General features: G+C 43.5%; 1 protein-coding gene across 4 annotated transcripts in view; it reads left to right on the top strand.

Annotated features, from left to right (window-relative positions):
- Positions 1 to 5,053: 5,053 nt before the first annotated feature.
- Positions 5,054 to 22,239, top strand: part of LOC110505402 (AT-rich interactive domain-containing protein 1B) — a 229,487-nt gene continuing 212,301 nt past the window's right edge. For 2 of the 4 annotated variants that reach the window (XM_036962211.2, XM_021584599.3), the window contains exon 1: positions 5,054 to 7,162. In XM_036962211.2, coding sequence (XP_036818106.2) covers positions 5,906 to 7,162 — 1,257 coding nt within the window. In that variant the 5' untranslated portion in view covers positions 5,054 to 5,905. The remainder of the gene's footprint in view (positions 7,163 to 22,239) is intronic. The other 2 variants (XM_090220667.1, XM_090220666.1) reach the window with 1 other exon arrangement.

The raw sequence follows: 22,239 nt of genomic DNA, 5'->3' as shown, positions 1-22,239 counted from the left end.
CTGGTGTTTATGGGCCTTCTCTTAAAATCGGTTACATTAGGGAAATGAAAATGTCATGTTCTGAGAATGAACCAACTGGACTTACTTAGCCTATACTCAATTATCAGTGGGCCTAATTATCAATCTAATTTTGGATGAAATGGCTGACTGAGAAGACTGAGTACTGTATATGAGAAAAGGTATGAGAGCGTACCTAAAGGTGAAGGCCTGTGAGTAACATGTGGTGTTAATGTCAACACCTGTTGATGCCCTATAATCCCTCCTGTCTGTCTGTCTAACAGGAGAGAGCGGAGAGGTCCATGTCATTAGTATTCTAACAGCTGAGCCTGTGTCTTGGCTCTTTGCTCTCTTGTCTCAGCAGCACTGGGGAATGATTAGGTTGACGGGCAATAGGCGACGACACAAGAAAGCAACAACCCGTCCTCCTCTCTCCTCCCCCACCACTCCCCTCCTTCCCTTCAACGCATCAGCCTCAAATTACCCACTTGGCTCTGAATATTATCAGACCAATCGTCTCTGTTGTAATTACAGTATCTGTGTCGCCTAGCCTCCATTAGCCTAACAAAAGGGCCTCAGAATCAGGCCACTTTCGGCAAATAACGGGAGCACACTTGACTTTTATGGAGAGATCGTCGCTCACATCTGACGCCATTACCGAACAAAAAGCCTTGAATGCCTGGCTGTGGCTGGTGAAGTCTTCGGTGCTACAGTGAGAGAGGCAGACAGTGGGATTTAAACTATCTCTGGATGCACTGCAGTGTACACAGAGAGCCATCGGTATTGTACAGTAGGCCTCATACAGTGACAGCGTTTTCTCTCCGTGCTCTTTCATTCCTTTGACAGCAACACAAAAACAAATATCATCAAACTGTATCCTGGGCTAGCCGAGCTTGTGTTTCAATCACACTGCGTTAGACGCTGCGTTAGACGAGTTACTTTCTCTCAGGCTACGGAGGACGCATTTTGTATTCTGAAGCGTGGCGTGTGTTTGATCTCAGCCATATCCCTAAGACATCATTGTGTAACACCGTGAAAGCAGAGGGATACAGAGCGTATGAAATACCAAGGAAGTTATTCATAAATATTAGATGAGATCAAAACAGCCGCTTGCTCTCCTGCGGCAAGTTCCTGGGTCAAGCCATCGAGATCCCTTTGATTTGTCCCACATGGGCTGAGTGGTGGACGAGACAGCAGGCCTGAAAGGAAAGTGCTCTGAACTAAGATGGAAGCTCTGAAAAACACAAATCCAAATCTCAAGCAATCAAATTGTGTTCCTAATAATAAAATGGTAATAAAGCCAAAATGTTTCTATTTTGTTTCATTTTCTGATCATTTGTATTATTATTTATTATTCTTTTGTTTTGATTGTGTCCCTAGCATAAGCCCAACCTGAGGAGATTCATCTGCATGCATTCTCTCAAACCTTCCTCTCCCTCCACCACAGCTGATGACACAAATTGGTGAAATATCACTTTGATCTTGCCTCCTGAACAACAAACAAAGCACAAACCTAATTAGCTTCATTCAGAATCGTTCCAAATGCCCTGGTTTGTTATGAAAGTGCTCTATGACTTGGAGGAGTTGAAAACAGGAGTTGAAACCAGTCCCACGCCCTTGTATGGATTCTCTCTCTACAGCTAGGACCTTGACATGGTGTGGGCACTGTTGGCAGACGTGCCCTTAAACTGTTGCGTTGCTATACGACCTTTGAACTCTAGGCTCCGTGTAGGCATGATCGCTCCAAGAGGAAAATCAAAATGAAAGACAAGTACCTATATTCAGTGTTTTTAAATCATGTCAGTAAACCATGCCTGTGAGGTATTTCACTTTGAAGTATACAGTGCCTTCATAAAGTATTCATACCCCTTGACTTATTCCACATTTTGTTTTGTTACAGCCTGAATTCAAAATGGATAAAATAGATTTTTCTCTCTCACCCATCTACACACAATATCCCATAATGACACAGTAACACAAAATCTCAATACATTTCAAATTCAGGATGTAACACGACAAAATGTTGAAAAATTCAAGGGGTGTGAATACTTTCTGAAGTCCGTGTAAGTGAGTATGGTATAGTACTGTATGGACTAAGCTGCAAGCTCTCCCCATTACGTTTTGACATCATCAAAAGCAGTAGAAGTTCTTCCCAGGCAGTTAAAAGTGGGCTCAGCTCGGTGGGGATCTTGTAAAGGCAGTCTTTGGATGTGTGCCTCTTGGGGGACACTTCACACAGTGCTCTGCACAGGAGTCTCTGTGAAGAGAGGACAAGTGACAGCCATCAAGGAGGGAGGCTGTGGGCTCTGCCACCTCGCCGCATGGACAGGAACTCTGTTTCCCCTCTCACCATCTTTCTCTCTCTCTGTTTCTCTCTTCCTCCGCTCTTCATGTGGAGAACAATTAGTGTTTGTATCATGTGTATCGTAAGTTTGTATCGTACACATACACTGAACGTACTGAAACGCGGTCTTAGCATGCAGTATGGCACACATAGTCGCTTGTGGTCTCCAGGTCTAGTTAGGTTTTACTCACTTTATGCATTTTTTTATCAAATAGTATGTAATGTATTGTTTATTGCATTCCACCTGCCTGGGGACTAAAGCTCCCTGTTTGTGTATGCAGACACACACACACACACATACACACACTCAGGTCCTCACTGCCTCCCTGCCTGTTCTTGCAGACGGATCAATGCAAATGCTGTTATTTACCCAACCCTGAAATTAAAAGACTATGGATCAATCTGACTTGCTTCCTCAAGCCAAGGTGTGCTCACAATGGCAAGCTGGCTTTTTACATGTGCTGAAAGACCCATAGAAACGGCTGCCATTTTATTCCTATCTCTTGCGCATAGAGACACACGCAAACACCTCATAACCCTCTGTCTCCCTCTTACACATTCAAACAAACGCGTGCGTGCACACAAACACACACACACACACACACACTCACATACTGGCGCTGTGGAAGAGGGCTGCATCCTGAGCTGTTTTTCGGGCTGACCCAATTTCTGTGCTTGGCCAGGCAGGCAGGCTTGTGCTGCTGCTGTGCTGTGTTCTCTGCTGAGGAAGATCCCGGCAGATTCCCCCTGAACAGCCCCCAGCCTCCTGACAGACTAGAATAGTGGCATGTTATCCCCCCATGGATTCAAGGCCTACGCCTGTTTGTTTCTCTCTCTCTGTGTGTGTGTGTGTGTGTGTGTGTGTGTGTGTGTGTGTGTGTGTGTGTGTGTGTGTGTGTTCTCTGTCTGTCTGTCACGCACACACACACGCGTGCGTACACACAGACATTGAGAAATACATTAAAACCCAGATCTGTATTAATTTGGTCCCTCCCCTTCACTGTGTTTGTGTGAAATTCTTGTTTCAATCTTGCTGCATCAGGAGGCCCTGAAAGTTATAAATTAAACATAAATGCAAATGCGCTGAGCCATTGTTCCTCTTCCCATTCAAACAGATCAGTGTGTCTGCGGATTAATGCGAGAACAGTGCGCTTGATAATGAGAGTGGAATATTTTAGTTGTAAAGCTACCATGACACACCCAAAGCAACACTTTCATATACAAGAGCAATGTGTCATATAACCACATATTTCACCATTAACTATAATATTCTTAATGATCTGTAACACCCTCAAGATAATGCTGTTACAATGTCCTTGCAAATCTTCACACACACACACACACACACACACAAACTACACACCAACGTAAAGGTGAACTCTACCCAGGATGTCCTAGAGTCACCTGATCAAGCTGTTCCTTCTCTGCCATCTGCTCTTGATGCTGTGATGTCTGGGCAGGCAGGCAGTTCTAAACGCTAGATAGTGTCAGGACTGTGTAGTTTACTATCATGATCTAATCTCTGTTAGTATTTACCATATGGACCCATCAAGACTAATGGGGAAGAGACTCTATTGATGTATTTTGCTTTCACTTTTCTGCTTTCCAACGAGTGTTTTAAACCGGGACGTTGGAACCATGAATGCTGATTGGCTGAAAGCAATGGTATATCAGACCGCATACCACCGCTACTTGTTTACTGTTTTAATTACGTTGGTAACTAGTTTATAATAGCGATAAGGTTATTCGGGAGTTTGTGGTAAATGGCCAATATACCACAGCTAAGGGCTGTATCCAGACACTCTGCATTGCGTTATGCATAAGAACAGCCCTTAGCCGTGGTATATTGACCATTATACCACACTCCCTCATGCCTTATTTCTTAACTATAACATCAGGTTCACTTCAATGTTCTTTTTCATGTCTGGTCTACTTGTGCTTACACTCTGTCCCCACCAGGGGTCTTTCTAGGTCCCTACTGTCGATGGGAGCTGCAGATGACAGTGAGCGAGAGGAGTCTCATTCACTCAGAGCAGTCAGGTCAAACTGTCACATTCAAAAGCTTGCTATGACATGGGATATAATGTACGTTTACGAGAAATGTGTTCCTCGATTGGGTGCCGTCATCATCATCATCAGCATCATCTTCACTATTTTTACTGTCATCCTCATCAGCGCCAATCTTCGCCATTATTGCTATCATCATCATCCTACTTCTGTAATGAACCGTCTCCATATCAATTCGATACAGCGTTTCCGCTGTTAGTAATCTCCGTCAAGTGAGCTGCTCTCCCTCTACCTATGTAAACCCCAAAGGACTCTCGCATCCAATGCTTTTACTATATTTGGCCAAATGTTACATTAATTACATAGGCCCCGTCATTATTGTAGGGAACTACCAGGGAGTAACTTGTGCAATTATATTGTAGTACAAATGGTAAATGCAGTCTGTTACATAGTACTTAGTATGGTGAATTCTGTTTTCCAAGAAAATACAAAAAGAGGCTTACATCAGATAATCCACTGGTAGTTACTCTGTTCTAAAGGCCTGTGCTCTGTCCGGTGTGACCCTGAAATCGTTAGATCAATGTATACATTTCACCCAAAACGAAACAAGCTGAGAGAACAGACAAAGGGAAAATAAAGGGACCTAATAAGCAAGGGCAGTGACGTCACTCGGGTTTAAATTCTGGAGCCTATTCAACATCAAGAGGATAAAAAGCAATGTGCTCATAACGGCTGAAGATGATTCAAATGTGTGTGGTTACATTTCCCATCTCGACTAGGGCAGTTACAGCGTGTGATTACATACTTATTCTGATGGCAACATTATTGCGCTCAGCAGCGTCTGTGGTTGCGTGTCTGTCTTTCAGAGCTGCAGAAACTGGATTGAGCCGAGGGAGTGCAGAGCGGAGTAGAGCAGGCAACACTCAAACCCAGATCTGGAATTTTGGCATGAATTTAAAATGGAGCTGCCCATCTTTAGAGGACACAAGCCACTCTGAGAGGTAGCCCTAGCCTACGTTCCAACATAATATTGGTATAAAATTAAACGTGGTATATTATGGCGGATATTCCTCTTTTCAATATAAATATTTCCTCCTGATACCATGCTATAATTCAACATTTGTCTTTTGCAAAATAATAGTGACTTTCCTTCGATGGATAACATAGGAAACTCCAGTCCGGGTTTTCCTTGTGATGCGCGTTGGACCCTGGAGGGGGATAATAGCTGGTGGAGCCTACTCTCTCTCATGCCATGCTGGGCCAGAAGGGCTCCGGGAGACATGCACTTACCCATATCCGGGTTGGAGGAAAAAAGTTTCATTTAAACCTGGACAACAAACTTTCAGCATGATGCCTCACTGACAGCGCCACAGCCGCGGCTGTCAGCGACTCATTTCACCGCGGATTATTACGAGCATTACAGCGCTAGAACAGAGCTTCGTTTTTCAATTGAACATTTTTTACCTGCTTGACTTTTTCCTCAGTCTGTTTTTTTTGTTGTGTGTGAGAGTGTTCTTCTCGTGGGTCAGTGTCCCTGTCTGAAATGTTTAAGTGACAATGGCTGCGCAAGTGGCATCAGCACCGACGACAACTAACAATAAGAAAAATAAATTGTCTGGCAGTTTGGGGCAAGAGATACATTCGGGGAAATCGGGAGGAGGAACTATATCGAGATCTGGAGCAATGCTTGGAGCTGGAGATGGGACTAACACAATGAATAATGTAGACCATCACCATCAAAACGAGCTGAACATGGTCAATTCAACTTCTCCGAATAACAATTCTGACACACGGGAGAAGGAGAGTGGAAATAACATAACATCGTCAAATTCGACGACCTCTCTGGAGGGAATGGAGACGGGTTTGATAGCAAACCATAAACAGAACAATGTGAGTGGAGATCCCCCTCTGCACCTCACGCCGCCGCAACAGCAGTCACAATTTAACCCGTTTCCTCAGCATCAGCAGCGCCAGATACAAAGTAACAACATCAACAACAGCCAAGCGACAAGGGGGGAGAGTGAGAATCAGCACCACGGAGGGAAGAGGGGTGTTTTGGCGAGCCAGACAGAGCAGCAGATGCTGAGTAAAGGTGAAGGGGATCATACCTGTAAACCAGGGGAGCGAATGGGTGCCAGGTATGAACATGCCAATTTGGGACCAACGACCGAAATCAGCAGCCAGCCCCAGAGCGCAGGAGGGAACAGCGCTATTTCAGAGTTTAATAACTACTATGGCACTTCCAGAGTAGGGGCCTGCTATGATCAACATGGCGGACAAAACACTGGGATGGGGATGATGCACTCCTCGGGACCCAACAACATGGACCCAGTGCACAACTCCCACGAAGGATACCACAACAGCCAGTACAACCACTACTCTGGCTACCGGCAGGGCTACGGTGGAGCGGGCTACGGTATGATGGCCCCGTCCAGACAGGGCAGTAACATGCTGATTGGCCCTGGCAGCAACACTCCAGCTAGCCATGTCAAGGCTGCTATGGGAGCTGCTTCCTCCGGTTCTGGTGGAAGTGTTGGGGGCTTTCAGAGATTCCCAGGACATACTCAGCATCCCTCGGGAGCCACCCCAACTCTAAACCAACTGCTGACGTCTCCAAGTCCAATGATGCGAGGTTATGGCAGTGGCTATCATCAAGACTATAACAGTCCCTCTGCACAACAACAAGCTGGCATCGGTTTAGGCAAAGACATGACTTCTCAGTATGGCTCCACAACCCATGGCTGGCCAGGGCAACAGAGAAACCACCCGTCCATGAGTCCTGGAAACGGAGGGCAAGGTATCAGCAGACCACAGGTGAGTACTAGTTTTACAAACTCAGCTGTAGCTCATTAACTTGAGAGGCACTCTGTGTCACACCTGGCATGAGCTGTCTGGCAGAGTTGTTGAAATGCACTAGGCCTAGGTTACATGTATTATTGCACTGTAATAACTTGTCCCTCTCGAATTCAAATAAATATGCTGTGTGCTGGTGAATATTGCACTTCTAATATTCATCTACAGGTAAAGTAATTGTAGAAGAGAATACTGTCTAGTTTCAGATCTGCTCAAGGTCACTCTTGCGAGAAAAACAATAGCCTGTCAGTCACGTATGAATGCAATACATTGTCATTCATAACATCTATTTTACACAATTAATTTATTAGTCCATGAAGCGTAAATATAGGCTTGGGAACTAAATATCATTTTGCGCGTAAAGGCGCGTAAAACGGAGTAAAATGATCATTATTCATATTTATTTGGTTAAAATCGATGCAATGCATTTGCTTATACTATGTGTTTATTCTTTACCACAGCCTTTTGAATTGAAGAGCTTTATTTGTGTAAGATATTATGCTATTATTATTTTTTAAATTAAAAACAATTAATGGCGTTGGAGATTCGCTCTCTTGCTGACGTGGTTGGAGACACGTTGCAAAACGCCCTCTGGAAGGACGCGCTGTATAGGCAATCGTCGAATTATAGACTTTATTCATTAATATTGGTTTGAATTACAATAATGTCATATTGCTATCTTCAAAATGTCATATATTTTAATTATTAATCGATGTTTGCACAAATAGAATAGCTGCTATGACTATCAAAGGCGAGACGTGTCTGTGTACCACGCTGTCCGCCTGCGCTATTGGTCTCCATAGCAAGGTTTGGAATTTGAATTGGAGGTAAAGTGGCTGTAATACTCTCCAGACGGCTGCCTCTGAGTTGACATCAAGTCTGCCATCTGATTGGCGCTCCATCTCCCAACTGTGTGCTGAGCGCTGCTAATGTAAATCGAGCTGAACCCTCTGTTCAGGTGCGCGACCCGGGGCATGGTGAGAGCGGGATGGACCATTCACAACTCTGCCTACAGATAGAATGTCGTCTTCTAATGGGGCTGGGCGATATATCGAATGAATTCGATTAACTCGATTTTATGTTTTAGCGCGATGTTCCAAATTAGGTTTTTATTTTTGTTTGTTTTTATGAGCATTCTGTATTTTTGGTCTCCTTCTGTGCTGTGTGCACTGTGCACCTTCCCACTTGCACACAGACACCAAGCCCCCCCCCCCCCCCCCCCCCTGACAGAATGGGTCAAATGGACACCGAAACACAGAGACATTATTGTACCGAAATAGAGGAGACCTTAACCTTTCTAATGATACCCTTTTATGTCTCAACTCCCAAAATGTAGAACAGAGCAGACCCTACGAAAACTAGAGTACTGTATGAATGAACATGTGGAAAATGAATGTTGTGTGCTGCATTGCTGTACCACATACCACTAGCAGCATTTTAGCCACACACTCAGGGCTGGCTCCAGGCGACATAAACGGTTGCATAGGACACCCGGCCATTAGGGGTCCCCGACCCCCCAAAAATTACTTTTTGTTTTACACATTCGGGTTGCAATTTACTGTCGAAAGTTAGAATAGCAGAATACACAAGGTGCCAGTTCAACATTTTATTGTGCTTTAGCAGTTATGCTCTTGTTTTATCAGTCACTGACAGTCACTCAATTAGCCATGTGAGCTAACAATGTTTAGATTGTTAAGTCAGCCTAGCCAGTTGTCTAAACTTGCAGTAATCAAGGCCAAATACCGACCGGGCGAGCAGGGCACGTGCCCAGGGACCCTGACCTACAGTGGGCACCCATTGATATTGTTAGTTACTCACTCAGATATCATGGCATAAGTCATGTGCAAAATGTGTAGAATTGCAGGACATTTGCTTTAACGTGGCAAAAACCTATTTCCACCCAATGGCAGAATGGGTAACAAATTCACTTTAAAACTGCAAAAATGTCTCTCTGCCCCATGGCAAACATTTGTAGAATTGCATAACATGTGTTATTAAATTGCTAAAATGTCTCTCTGCCGCATGACAAAATGTGTAGAACTGCTGAAAACGTGTTTTGAAACTGCTAAAATGTCTCTCTGCCGCATGACAAAATGTGTAGAACTGCTGAAAACGTGTTTTGAAACTGCTAAAATGTCTCTCTGCCGCATGACAAAATGTGTAGAACTGCTGAAAACGTGTTTTGAAACTGCTAAAATGTCTCTCTGCCGCATGACAAAATGTGTAGAACTGCATGAAAACGTGTTTTGAAACTGCAAAAATGTCTCTCTGCCCCATGGAAAAATGAATAGAATTGCATGAAATGTGTTATAAAATTGCTCAATTTTCTCTCTGACACGTGGCAAAATGTGTATAACTGCAGAAAACGTGCTTTAAAACTCAAATCAAATTTTATTTGTCACATGCATTGAATACAGCAGGTGTAGACCTTACTGTGAGATGCTTATTTACAAGTCCTTAACCAACAATGCAGTTTTAAGAAAAATAAGAGTTAAGAAAATATTTACTAAATAAACTAAAGTTTAAAAAAAGGAACGCAATAAAATATATTTTTTATTTATTTATTTTATTTAACCTTTATTTAACCAGGTAGGCAAGTTGAGAACAAGTTCTCATTTACAATTGCGACCTGGCCAAGATAAAGCAAAGCAGTTTGACACATACGACACAGAGTTACACATGGAGTAAAACAAACATACAGTCAATAATACACTATACACAAGTCTATATACGATGTGAGCAAATGAGGTGAGATAAGGGAGGTAAAGGCAAAAAGGCCCCCAAAAGGCTAGAGCCGGCCCTTCACAGACTGTTTTGTGCTAACTGCGTTAGTCTGTGTTTTATACATGTGCAATCAGTATAAAAATATGCATTTATATAAGGAATTGGCAACTCGTTCTCATGCTGAGAAATAAGCATCATCCTATCCAGGAAGGCCACTTGATTTCAATATCTAAACAAAGTGAACAAGTTATGTTGTTCAAACAGTTGGAGACAGACAGAAGGGTGCGTTCATAACAGTTCAACTGTTCTACCTTGTTAGCAAGCAAATAGATCCACGATGGCTAGACTTGAAATATAAATATCAGCTGGCTATTCACTAGCACGTGAGCTTGTGCTTGAGATTGTTTGAGACTTGTGTTAAATTTCTATAATGCCTGCTACAACAAGTTGGCCATTATTAGTGGATGTGCATCGTGTTAACTTTGTAACAAAAAGGGCATTTTCATAGACAGACTTGAAAGCCAGATCAGTGATTATTGCAAAAAAAGTAGGTTAAACAAAATTATGAAATTATGCCTCCCGAGTGGCGCCAGCGGTATAAGGCACTGCATCATAGTGCTTGAGGCGTCACTGCAGACCAGGGTTCGATCCCAGGCTGTGTCACAACCGGCCATAACCCGGGAGTCCCATAGGGCCCAGCGTCATCCAGGTTAGGTTAGGGGAGGGTTTGGCCGGGGGTGCTTTACTTGGCTCATCGCCCTCTAGCGACTCCTAGTGGCGGGCCGACCGCCTGCAGGCTGACTTCTGGTCGTCGGTTGAACAGTGTTTCCTCTGACTCATTGGGGCTTCCGGGTTAAGCGGGCGGGTGTTAAGAAGAGCGGTTTGGTGGGTCATGTTTCGCATGACTCGAACTTCGCCTCTCCTGAGCCCGTTGGGGAGTTGCAGCGATGAGACAAGATCGTAATTGGATATCACAAAGTTGGGGAGAAAAAGGGGGTAAAATACCAACATTGAATTATTAGTGGGTCTTATGGTTGTGGAAGGCTTATATTTAGCCTAGGTATAATTCATTAGATTCTTCCTGACCGTTAGAAATGCAGTGTATTTAATTGTGCAACAAATTAATTGTAGAGAAAATGTACCAAAAAAATCTAGATATGATTTTGAGGTCATATTGCCCAGCCCTATCTTCTAAGCTATTGAATAAAGAAGAGTGGTATACAAACAGTATGCCTCTGGTTGTGTTATTATGTGTGATTGCATTTTTGTTCTCAATGATGCGCTCTGCTGAATTATGACCCAGATATTTGACCCCAGGGCAAAGTGGAGGTGTAGCCTACTCTCGGTCGGTCTCCTTCTTCCAAACAAAACGGTACATTTCTGTAGTTCCCAGGAAGACCTGTGTGCATGGGGGATCTTGATTACTGTTATCATTGTAGTGGGCCTAGTAATTCCATAGTAATTATAGCCCATATTTTATATCTTAGACATGTCATTCAACAGATCATAAACTCTTTGTCTGAAGTAGTTTTAGTACAGTCATAATTTAGGAAATGTGAAGGCCTATTTCTCAATACTCTTTATTACCACATGCCACAGTAGGTTTCATTCCACAATTGTTAATAACATTTTGAGATGCACACCAACCGCTGTGCTATGTATCGACAACACATCATACACCCCACATTGTCATGCATTTTGTCTTACATTACTGTACAGGAAAATAATTCAAAGTCATTTGTAAGATTATGCCAGGTTTCAGAATAGCAGTATGGTGTATTTATTACAATTTACCATGCCATCCAAACATGATGAACTGCCGTGGCTATAATAATAGTTAGTCCTTGGAAGGTAATGATTGGATATGATACATACCGTAGCCGAGCTGTGCAGCCATTTAGATAATAAGCCTCTCCTTCAGCCTCAGAGAATAACGCCTTTCAAATTGTAATTGGTAAATACATTTTAGTAATGATATTTGTCCCTATTATTTAAAGACCTCTGTGGGTTAAAGATTGGATAATGGGTGCAGAAAAATACACAAGATCATACACATTCATTTACAGGCAGAAGATATCTCTAGAGGATATACATTCAAAAATATATCTTATTATTATTCAAATGTACAGTATGTTATGCGCAGGTTGCTTGTAATTGAACTCAGGTTATAATGTTTATATTTTCATACAATAGTATAATCAAGCAATAAGGCACAAGGGGGTGTGGTATATGGTCAATATACCACGGCTAAGGGCTGTTCTTGCCACGACGCAACGCAAAGCCCCAAAATGCCTTATTGCTATTATAAACTAGCTACCAACCTATTTAGAGCAGTAAAAATAAATGCTTTGTCATACCCATGGTATATGGTTTGATATACCACAGCTGTCAGCCAATCAGTATTCAGGGCTCAAATCACCCAGTGTATAATGTATTTTATTTCAACCCCAGAGAAGAGGTTGTATGTTTGCCGTTCCATATCAACAAAGACACTGTATACGTGTGGAAAAACAGGTTTGTAATCGACTGTGAGCTGTACCTCAGTTCACCCACAGGATTTTTGGGTCAGGGCCAGTCTTAGTGTGGATCCTCCAAATTGGCCCATGATCTATGTTTATGCACCTCAAATTGTGTGTGTGTTTGAACACGTCAATATCAACTGTCGACAGAATCTCTCTTTTTCAAGCTCATTTTCCCCACACTACCTCTCTTCGGGAGCTAGCTGTGTGAGGAGAACACTTTCCTCATTTACAAGCCTGTTTCCCTCTCTCTTTTCTGGCCAGCCACCAACAAACAGACTGGGACACACGCACGCACGCACACGCACACCCACACACACACACACACACACACACACGCACGCACGCACGCACGCACGCACGCACGCACGCACGCACGCACGCACACACACACACACACACACACACATACACACACACACACACACACACTACAGGAAGGTGAGCCCTAGTTGAAGCTGTTCGCTCTTTTAAATGGCATTGTCCTGCATTTTCAATTACTCTGGCCAATTTGTTTGAGGAAACGAGAAGAGGAACAGAGTGGTAGTGGTCCAGATACACAGGGCTGGTGCTGGTCAATCAGAACACCTTAGTCAATAAAGAAACTATTTTATTTTAATAAAAGTAAACTGTTCTAGCTTCAGTGTTCACTGATTTAACACATTGCTTATTTTATTCTCTGTCTAGTTATGCCTTTTTGTCTTCAGATTTTTTGACTCACTTATTTTCAGGAGTTTATGTGTGTTCGATTGTGTGTCCTTGTATGTCTGGCTTTATGTTCATTTTCTTGCTTGTCTGTCTGGGCTTGTGTGCACATTATTTTGAATTTAATTGGGTGAGTGTTTGGGTGTGTGCGTGTGTTTGTGTGACAGCGCAGTTGGTTTCAGACAGAAGTAGCCTCGTCAGCGCTAGTATACCAGGCCAGCCTCAACTCCAGCGCTCACTCCTTCCCTTGCTCGTCCTCCATGCTTTGTTTATGCTGGTTTGTTTACATCTCAGGCTCTCCTAGCCCAGTTTAGCTCAGCCTAGCGCTGGCTGATTAGGAACAACACAGTGAAATGTTCATGTACTCTGTTGCTTCCGATAAGGGGCTGATAGACGGCCTGGGTTTTCATCTTGCAGGATAGAAAAACAATACTCAGGAGCGTAATTGGCAGCTAGGTTATCCCAGGACTGCACGTGGTTTTCTTAAAATGCCAATTAATTCTGATTTGCCATAAAAAATTGACCAGTCATATCGTCAACTGTACATATAATTAGCTGCTAATAAAATAATTGTAGCTTTTTGTTCGGGCCTGTGATGCACTTACAACAAACAGAGTCAAAGGTTAGCAGACAAATAACTTGAAGCAGAGCTGTTCCCTAATTATATATATTTTTTAAATCTGTATTATTTTTGTTTGGGTTTTGGCTGTTTGGACCATAGGGTGCAACTTTATTCAACCCAATATCACAGATTATTGTGAAATAGACACTAATTGCTTAAAATATTTGTTTTGCATACAGTGCATTTCAATTACAGATAAAGACATTAGGTTACTTAAGACAGAAACAACAAGAGAGAGGCTGGTCAGGGAGGATGGGTGGGTGTATAAAGTGAACATCTAGCAACACAAAGTGTGTGTTCAAATCTCATCATACATTTAGCTAATTAGCTACTTTGCAACTACTTACTACTTTTTAGCTACTTTGCAACTACCATAACCCTTTAACCAAACTCCTAAACCTTTAACAACTTAGCTAGCATGTTAACTAACCCTAACCGTTTAAAAAAATATACAGTGCCTTGCGAAAGTATTCGGCCCCGTTGAACTTTGCGACCTTTTGCCACATTTCAGGCTTCAAACATAAAGATATAAAACTGTATTTTTTTGTGAAGAATCAACAACAAGTGGGACACAATCATGAAGTGGAACGACATTTATTGGATATTTCAAACCTTTTTAACATTTCAAAAACTGAAAAATTGGGCGTGCAAAATTATTCATCCCCTTTACTTTCAGTGCAGCAAACTCTTTCCAGAAGTTCAGTGAGGATCTCTGAATAATCCAATGTTGACCTAAATGACTAATGATGATAAATACAATCCATCTGTGTGTAATCAAGTCTCCGTATAAATGCACCTGCACTGTGATAGTCTCAGAGGTCTGTTAAAAGCTCAGAGAGCATCATGAAGAACAAGGAACACACCAGGCAGGTCCGAGATACTGTTGTGAAGAAGTTTAAAGCCGTATTTGGATACAAAAAGATTTCCCAAGCTTTAAACATCCCAAGGAGCACTGTGCAAGCGATAATATTGAAATGGAAGGAGTATCAGACCACTGCAAATCTACCAAGACCTGGCCGTCCCTCTAAACTTTCAGCTCATACAAGGAGAAGACTGATCAGAGATGCAGCCAAGAGGCCCATGATCACTCTGGATGAACTGCAGAGATCTACAGCTGAGGTGGGAGACTCTGTCCATAGGACAACAATCAGTCGTATATTGCACAAATCTGGCCTTTATGGAAGAGTGGCAAGAAGAAAGCCATTTCTTAAAGATATCCATAAAAAGTGTTGTTTAAAGTTTGCCACAAGCCACCTGGGAGACACACCAAACGTGGAAGAAGGTGCTCTGGTCAGATGAAAACAAAATTGAACTTTTTGGCAACAATGCAAAACGTTATGTTTGGCGTAAAAGCAACACAGCTGAACACACCATCCCCACTGTCAAACATGGTGGTGGCAGCATCATGGTTTGGGCCTGCTTTTCTTCAGCAGGGACAGGGAAGATGGTTAAAATTGATGGGAAGATGGATGGAGCCAAATACAGGACCATTCTGGAAGAAAACCTGATGGAGTCTGCAAAAGACCTGAGACTGGGACGGAGATTTGTCTTCCAACAAGACAATGATCCAAAACATAAAGCAAAATCTACAATGGAATGGTTAAAAAATAAACATATCCAGGTGTTAGAATGGACAAGTCAAAGTCCAGACCTGAATCCAATCGAGAATCTGTGGAAAGAACTGAAAACTGCTGTTCACAAATGCTCTCCATCCAACCTCACTGAGCTCGAGCTGTTTTGCAAGGAGGAATGGGGAAAAATTTCAGTCTCTCGATGTGCAAAACTGATAGAGACATACCCCAAGCGACTTACAGCTGTAATCGCAGCAAAAGGTGGCGCTACAAAGTATTAACTTAAGGGGGCTGAATAATTTTGCACGCCCAATTTTTCAGTTTTTGATTTGTTAAAAAAGTTTGAAATATCCAATAAATGTCGTTCCACTTCATGATTGTGTCCCACTTGTTGTTGATTCTTCACAAAAAATACAGTTTTATATCTTTATGTTTGAAGCCTGAAATGTGGCAAAAGGTCGCAAAGTTCAAGGGGGCCGAATACTTTCGCAAGGCACTGTATATTAACCTTTATTTAACCAGGTAGGCCAGTTGAGAACAAGTTCACATTTACAACTGCGACCTGGTCAAGATAAAGCAAAGCAGTGCGACACAAACAACAACAGAGTTACGCATGGAGTAAACAAACGTACAGTCAATAACACAATAGAAACATCTATATACAGTGTGTGCAAATGTTGTAAGATTACGGAGGTAAGGCAATAAATAGGCCATAGTGCCAAAATAATTACAATTTAGAAATTAAACACTGGAGTGATAGATGTGCAGAAGATGAATGTGCAAGTAGGGATACTGTTGTGCAAAGGGAAAAAAATAACGATATGGGGATGAGGTAGTTGGGTGGGCTAATTTACAGATGGGCTGTGTACAGGTGCAATGATCGGTAAGCTGCTCTGACAGCTGATGCTTAAAGTTAGTGAGGGAGATATAAGTCTCCAGCTTCAGTGATTTTTGCAATTCGTTCCAGTCATTGGCAGTAGAGAACTGGAAGGAAAGGCGGCCAAAGAGAATTTGGCTTTGAGCGCGTGCTACAAGTGGGTTCTGCTATGGTGACCAGTGAGCTGAGATAAGGCGGGGCTTTACCTAGCAAAGACCCTAACCCCGTGCCTAGCTAAAGTTAGCCACAACAAATTGGAATTTGTATAATGTATACAAATGCGTTATGAAGAAAGAAAAGTGTGGTATACACACAAAATGCATTGTGATGAAAATCGTGTAATACACATGAAAAGTTGTTGTCTTAGCTCTCCTAATCAGCACCTGTGTTTGCTTTATGCCTCTCCAATGTAAATATGCCATGTCTACTGCTGTCTTGGCTAGTTCTTACTGTTTTATTTCACTGTAGAGCCCTCAGTCCCGCTCAAAATGCCTTAGTTAGCTCTTTTGTCCCACCCCACACACATGCGGAGACCTCAACTTGTGCCTCCAGAGACGAAACCTCTCTCATCGTCAATCAACGCCTAGGTTTACCTCCCCTGTACTCACATCCTACCATACCATTGTCTGTACATTATGCCCTGAATCTTTTCTACCACACCCAGAAATCTGCTCCTTTTATTCTCTGTCCCCAACGCACTAGACAACCAGTTCTTATAGCCTTTAGCCCGTATCCTACTCCTCCTCTGTTCTCTTCTGGTGATGTAGAGGTCCTGTAGCCCCCAGTTCCACTCCTATTCCCCAGGTGCTATCTTTTGTTGACTTCTGTAACCTTAAAAGCCTTGGTTTGATGCATGTTAACATAGAAGCCTGTTAATTAACACAGAAGCCTCCTCCCTCAGTTTGTTTTATTATAACACACTCCGCCAACCCTGATGTCCTAGCCGGGTCTGAATCCTGGCTTAGGAAGGCCACCAAAAATTCTGAAATGTCCATCCCCAACTACAACATTTTCCGCCAAGATAGAACTGCCAAAGGGGGTGGAGTTGCAATCTACTGCAGAGATAGCCTGCAGAGTTATGTCATGCTATCTAGGTCTGTGCCAAAACAGTTTGAGCTTCTACTTTTAAAAATCCACCTTTCCAGAAATAAGTCTCTCACTGTTGCTGCTTGTTATAGACCCACCTCAGTCACCACCTGGACACTGTATGTGAATTAATTGCCCCCCATTTATCTTCAGTTTGTACTGTTAGGTGTCCTAAACTGGGATATGCTTAACACCCCAGCCGTCCTACAATCTAAGCTAGATGCCCTCAATCTCACACAAATGATCAAGGAACCTACCAGATACAACCCTAAATCCTTAAACATGGGCACCCTCATAGATAACATCCTGATGAACCTGCCCTCTAAATACACCTCTGCTGTCTTCAACCAGGATCTCAGTGATCACTGCCTCATTGCCTGCGTCCGTAATGAGTCCGCGGTAAAACGACCACCCCTCATCACTGTCAAACGCTCCCTAAAATACTTCAGCGAGCAGGCCTTTCTAATCGACCTGGCCCGGGTATCCTGGAAGGATATTGACCTCATTCCGTCAGTAGAGGATGCCTGGTTATTCTTCAAATGTGCTTTCCTCACCATCTTAAATAAGCATGCCCCATTCAAAAAATGTTGAACTAAGAACAGATATAGCCCTTGGTTCACTCCTGACTTGACTTTCATTACACAAGGTGAGACCCAGATGCAGACACAGGAGGCAGATGGTTGGAGTTGAAGATGTTTAATAATCCAAAAAGGAGTAGGCAAGAGAATGGTCGTGGACAGGCAAACGGTCAAAACCAGTTCAGGAGGTACAGAGTGGCAGACAGGCTCGAGGTCAAGGCAGGCAGAATGGTCAGGCAGGCGGGTACAGAGTCCAGAAACAGGCAAGGGTCAAAACCGGTAGGACTAGAAAAAGGAGAATAGCAAAGGCAGGAGAACGGGGAAAACCACTGGTTGACTGGAAACGTACAAGACGAACTGGCACAGAGAGACAGGAAACACAGGGATAAATACACTGGGGAAAACAAGCGACACCTGGAGGGGGTGGAGACAATAACGAGGACAGGTGAAACTGATCAGGGTGTAACATTGACTGCCCTTGACCAGCACAAAAACATAATGTGGCGTACTGCATTAGTATCGAATAGCCCCCGCGATATGCAACTTTTCAGGGAAGTTAATGAGAACCAATATACACAGGCAGTTAGGAAAGCGAAGGCTATCTTTTTCAAACAGAAATTTGCATCCTGTAGCACAAACTCAAAAAAGTTATTGGACACTGTAAAGTCCATGGAGCATAAGAGCACCTCCTCCCAGCTGCCCACTGCACTGAGGCTAGGAAACACTGTCACCACCGATGAATCTACAATAATCGAGAATTTCAATAAGCATTTTTCTACAGCTGCTTTCCACCTGGCTACCCCTACCCCGGGCAACAGCTCTGCACCCCCCACAGCAACTTACCAAAGCCTTCCCCATTTCTCCTTCACCCAAATCCAGACAGCTGATGTTCTGAAAGAGCTGCAAAATCTGGACCCCTACAACACAGGTGGGCTAGACAATCTAGACCCTCTCTTTCTAAAATTATCCACCATAATTGTTGCAACCCCTATCACTATCCTGTTAAATCTCACTTTAGTATCGTCTGAGATTCCTAAAGATTGGAAAGCTGCCACGGTCGTCCCCCTCTTCAAAGGGGGAGACACTCTAGACCAGAATTGTTACAGACCTATATCTATCCTACCCTGCCTTTCTAAAGTCTTCGAAAGCCAAGTTAACAAACAGATCACCGCCCATTTCAAATCCCACCGTACCTTCTCCGCTATGCAATCTGGTTTCCGAGTGGGTCATGGGTGCACCTCAGCCATGCTCAAGGTCCTAAGCGATATCATAACCACTGCCACTGTGAGGCGATCAGCTGACCGTCCTGTCTCCCTACAGCGCTGTAGTAGGCATCTCACAGTACTGACATTGCAATTTATTGCCCTGGCCACATCTGCAGTCCTCATGCCTCCTTGCAGCATGCCTATGGCAAGTTCACGCAGATGGGCAGGGACCTTGAGCATCTTTCTTTTGGTGTTTTACAGTCAGTAAAAAGGCCTCTTTAGTGTCCTAAGTTTTCATAACTTTCATAACTTAATTGCCTACCATCTTTAAGCTGTTAGTGTCTTAACGACCGTTCCACAGGTGTATGTTAATTAATTGTTTATGGTTAATTGAAAAGCATGGGAAACAGTGTTTAAACCCTTTACGATGACGATCTGTGAAGTTATTTGGATTTTTACGAATTATCTTTGTAAGACAGGGTCCTGAAAATGGGGCGTTTCTTTTTTTGCTGAGTTTACATTTGCACACACTGTATATAGATTTTTCTATTGTGTTATTGATTGCACGTTTATTTATCCCATGTGTAACTCTGCGTTGTTTGTGTCGCACTGCTTTGGCCAGGTCGCAGTTGTAAATGAGAACTTGTTCTCAACTGGCCTACCTGGTTAAATAAAGGTGAAATAAAAATACATAAAATAAAATATATAATAATATATAAACAAGTTGAGTTTTTCGTGTGCATGGCACATATATTTAGAATAAGTCATTTGTGTCTATTTCACAATAAACTGCGATAGTGTGTTGAGTTTATTTCCAATCCCAAACTGCACTGTCTGTCTGTCTGTCTGTCTGTCTGTCTGTCTGTCTGTCTGTCTGTCTGTCTGTCTGTCTGTCTGTCTGTCTGTCTGTCTGTCTGTCTGTCTGTCTGTCTGTCTGTCTGTGAGACTTCAGGGAAGCTCCTGTCAACACTGCCTCAGCTCCACCAGCCAAACTTCTCTTTGGTTATTCCTCCCAGCAGGGGTGTGAAGAGGGCCTCATAGTGTCTTTTCTGTGGAGAGAGAGAGAGTGTGAGGCAATCGGAAAAGGATGGAAATATAGCAGCGAGCGACAGCAGCATTTGAACTCACACAGGGCTACTGAGGCATGGGGCAGACTTCAGAGACTGAGAGAGGGAGTTGTGAACAGGGGAAATGTCAGAGTATTTATAGCCCTCCATGTGAAACTTGCCCCAACCTCTCCAAGTCAAAAGAAAGGGATGATTATACAGTAATATGTGTTTACGACCAGAGTGGTTGGTCGGGTGATTTCAGCCCCTGGTATTCTGTGGTATCCTGGAGCTATCCTATCCCCCTCCAGTGGTGTGGCAGGCTGGCTGGCTGGCTGGCTGGCTGGCTGGCTGGCTGCCTGGCTGGCTGGTGGGAGGGGAGAGCTGGGCTGGGCAGGGAGCCAGGTCGGGGGCCTCACTCACCTCCCACAATCCCCCTGACCTTCACACATGCAAATTAGCCACGTGCGGCCGGTGAATGGGAGGAGAGCAGAGCACACACTACCCCCTCCTCTCAGAGGAAAAGGGATTTCTCTCTCTCTATTTCTTGTTATTGTTCCAGCCTGCCTGTCTCCCCCACTCTTGCTCCCCCTCTCCTCTCCTCTATTCTCTGATCTCCTGGGTGTTTTCTAAGCATGTGGTCCTCCAGTGGACTACTGGAGGACCACACTTTTCGACTCCAAAGGGAGTCGAAAAGAGGGGATATACCCCAGTGGGGCTATCTCTACCTCTATATCCTCCCATCTGCATCTCTCTCTTCCTTTGCTGCCTCTTCCTCTCTCGCTCCCTCTGCCTCAGTACAGGAAAGAGTCAGGGGTTCATGGAGAGGAGAAAAGCGAGAGGTGTTTGAATGCTACAATATTTATACACGAGAGTATATCAGTATCATTCTGACATCACCCCCTTCCCCTTTGCCCAAGGGGAGAATGCTAGATGATAGGCCGGCACTCACTTTGTGTGTGTGTGTGTGTGTGTGTGTCTGTGTGTGTGTGTGTGTGTGTGTGTGTGTGTGTGTGTGTGTGTGTGATGATCGGCACACTTCTCCGCCTGGCTGCCGGGGACTTGTTTGTTCGTCCGACACATTGAGACATAGCAGTCTGGCAGGCAGTTTGTTTGTCTCCATGTGTCTGATGGACAATATTCAACTGTTACTATTGTTTTGGTGACCGTATGTGAAGGTGATGATGATGACGATTTAGAGTCTGTGGTGAGACACGGGACTGTGTTGACCACCTCTGTCGGAACAGGCTGTCATTTACACAAATCAAGACTGTAATAATATCATCTAGATCCCCAACACACATATGACACAGAAACACTGGCTGACTGGACATCAGCACAAAAGCATGAGAAAATATAGACGCCGTGTCTCTGTAAGTGAGCGCGCAAACAAACTCAGTAAACCCGTTCAAGTATTTCTGTGCAATCTTGAGAAATAATTTGGGAGTAAGGGAAGGTTTTGTTTGAAAATACGCTTGCAGATAGATCAATATGTAAATTCACTAACCGGTTTGTACCTACACTGTAGTTACACACTGAAAATATATTGTCTTAGCATAAGCACCTACAACTGATTTAAAATTGAATGCAAAAAGCAGAGTTTCTGGCGTATTTCACTGAACGCACGAAACACTGCAAACACGAAACAGAAACTTGTTGTAACACCACCTCCCTCCGCCATGCCATGTTGTGTCTTCTTGATGAACATCCATTGGTATTGTTGAACCAACATGTAAATAGTTTACCATAATGTCAGCTGTATGTCAGAGGGCTGGTTGCTCTGATGGAGATTACGTTAGCATAGTCCATAGTTGGGCTAACAACGGGCTGCTCTGCCCAGTAGGGAGGCTGTGACATGCTCTGGGCTAGAAGGGACCTGGGTGTATTCAGACTGATGTGGTGGCGCGTGATGATCACACCCTGACACATTTGACATTTAACCTAAATGGAGTTAACTGTAAGGGAATGCTTTTTAATACCAACATCTCCAGTAGTATATTACACCACATACAGAGTCTCGTCATTTCTTTTCACTGCGTATGTGGCTATTTGTTTATGTGTTGGAAATCACAGACCTGCACATTTCTCCGAAAATTCTGGAACAG

Source organism: Oncorhynchus mykiss, chromosome 25 (assembly GCF_057628025.1).
Source record: "Oncorhynchus mykiss isolate SJ-2025 chromosome 25, ASM5762802v1, whole genome shotgun sequence".
NCBI classification, from domain to species: Eukaryota; Metazoa; Chordata; class Actinopteri; order Salmoniformes; family Salmonidae; genus Oncorhynchus; species Oncorhynchus mykiss.
Note: the sequence above shows the minus strand (reverse complement) of the source record. Positions and strands in the feature narration are given on the sequence as shown.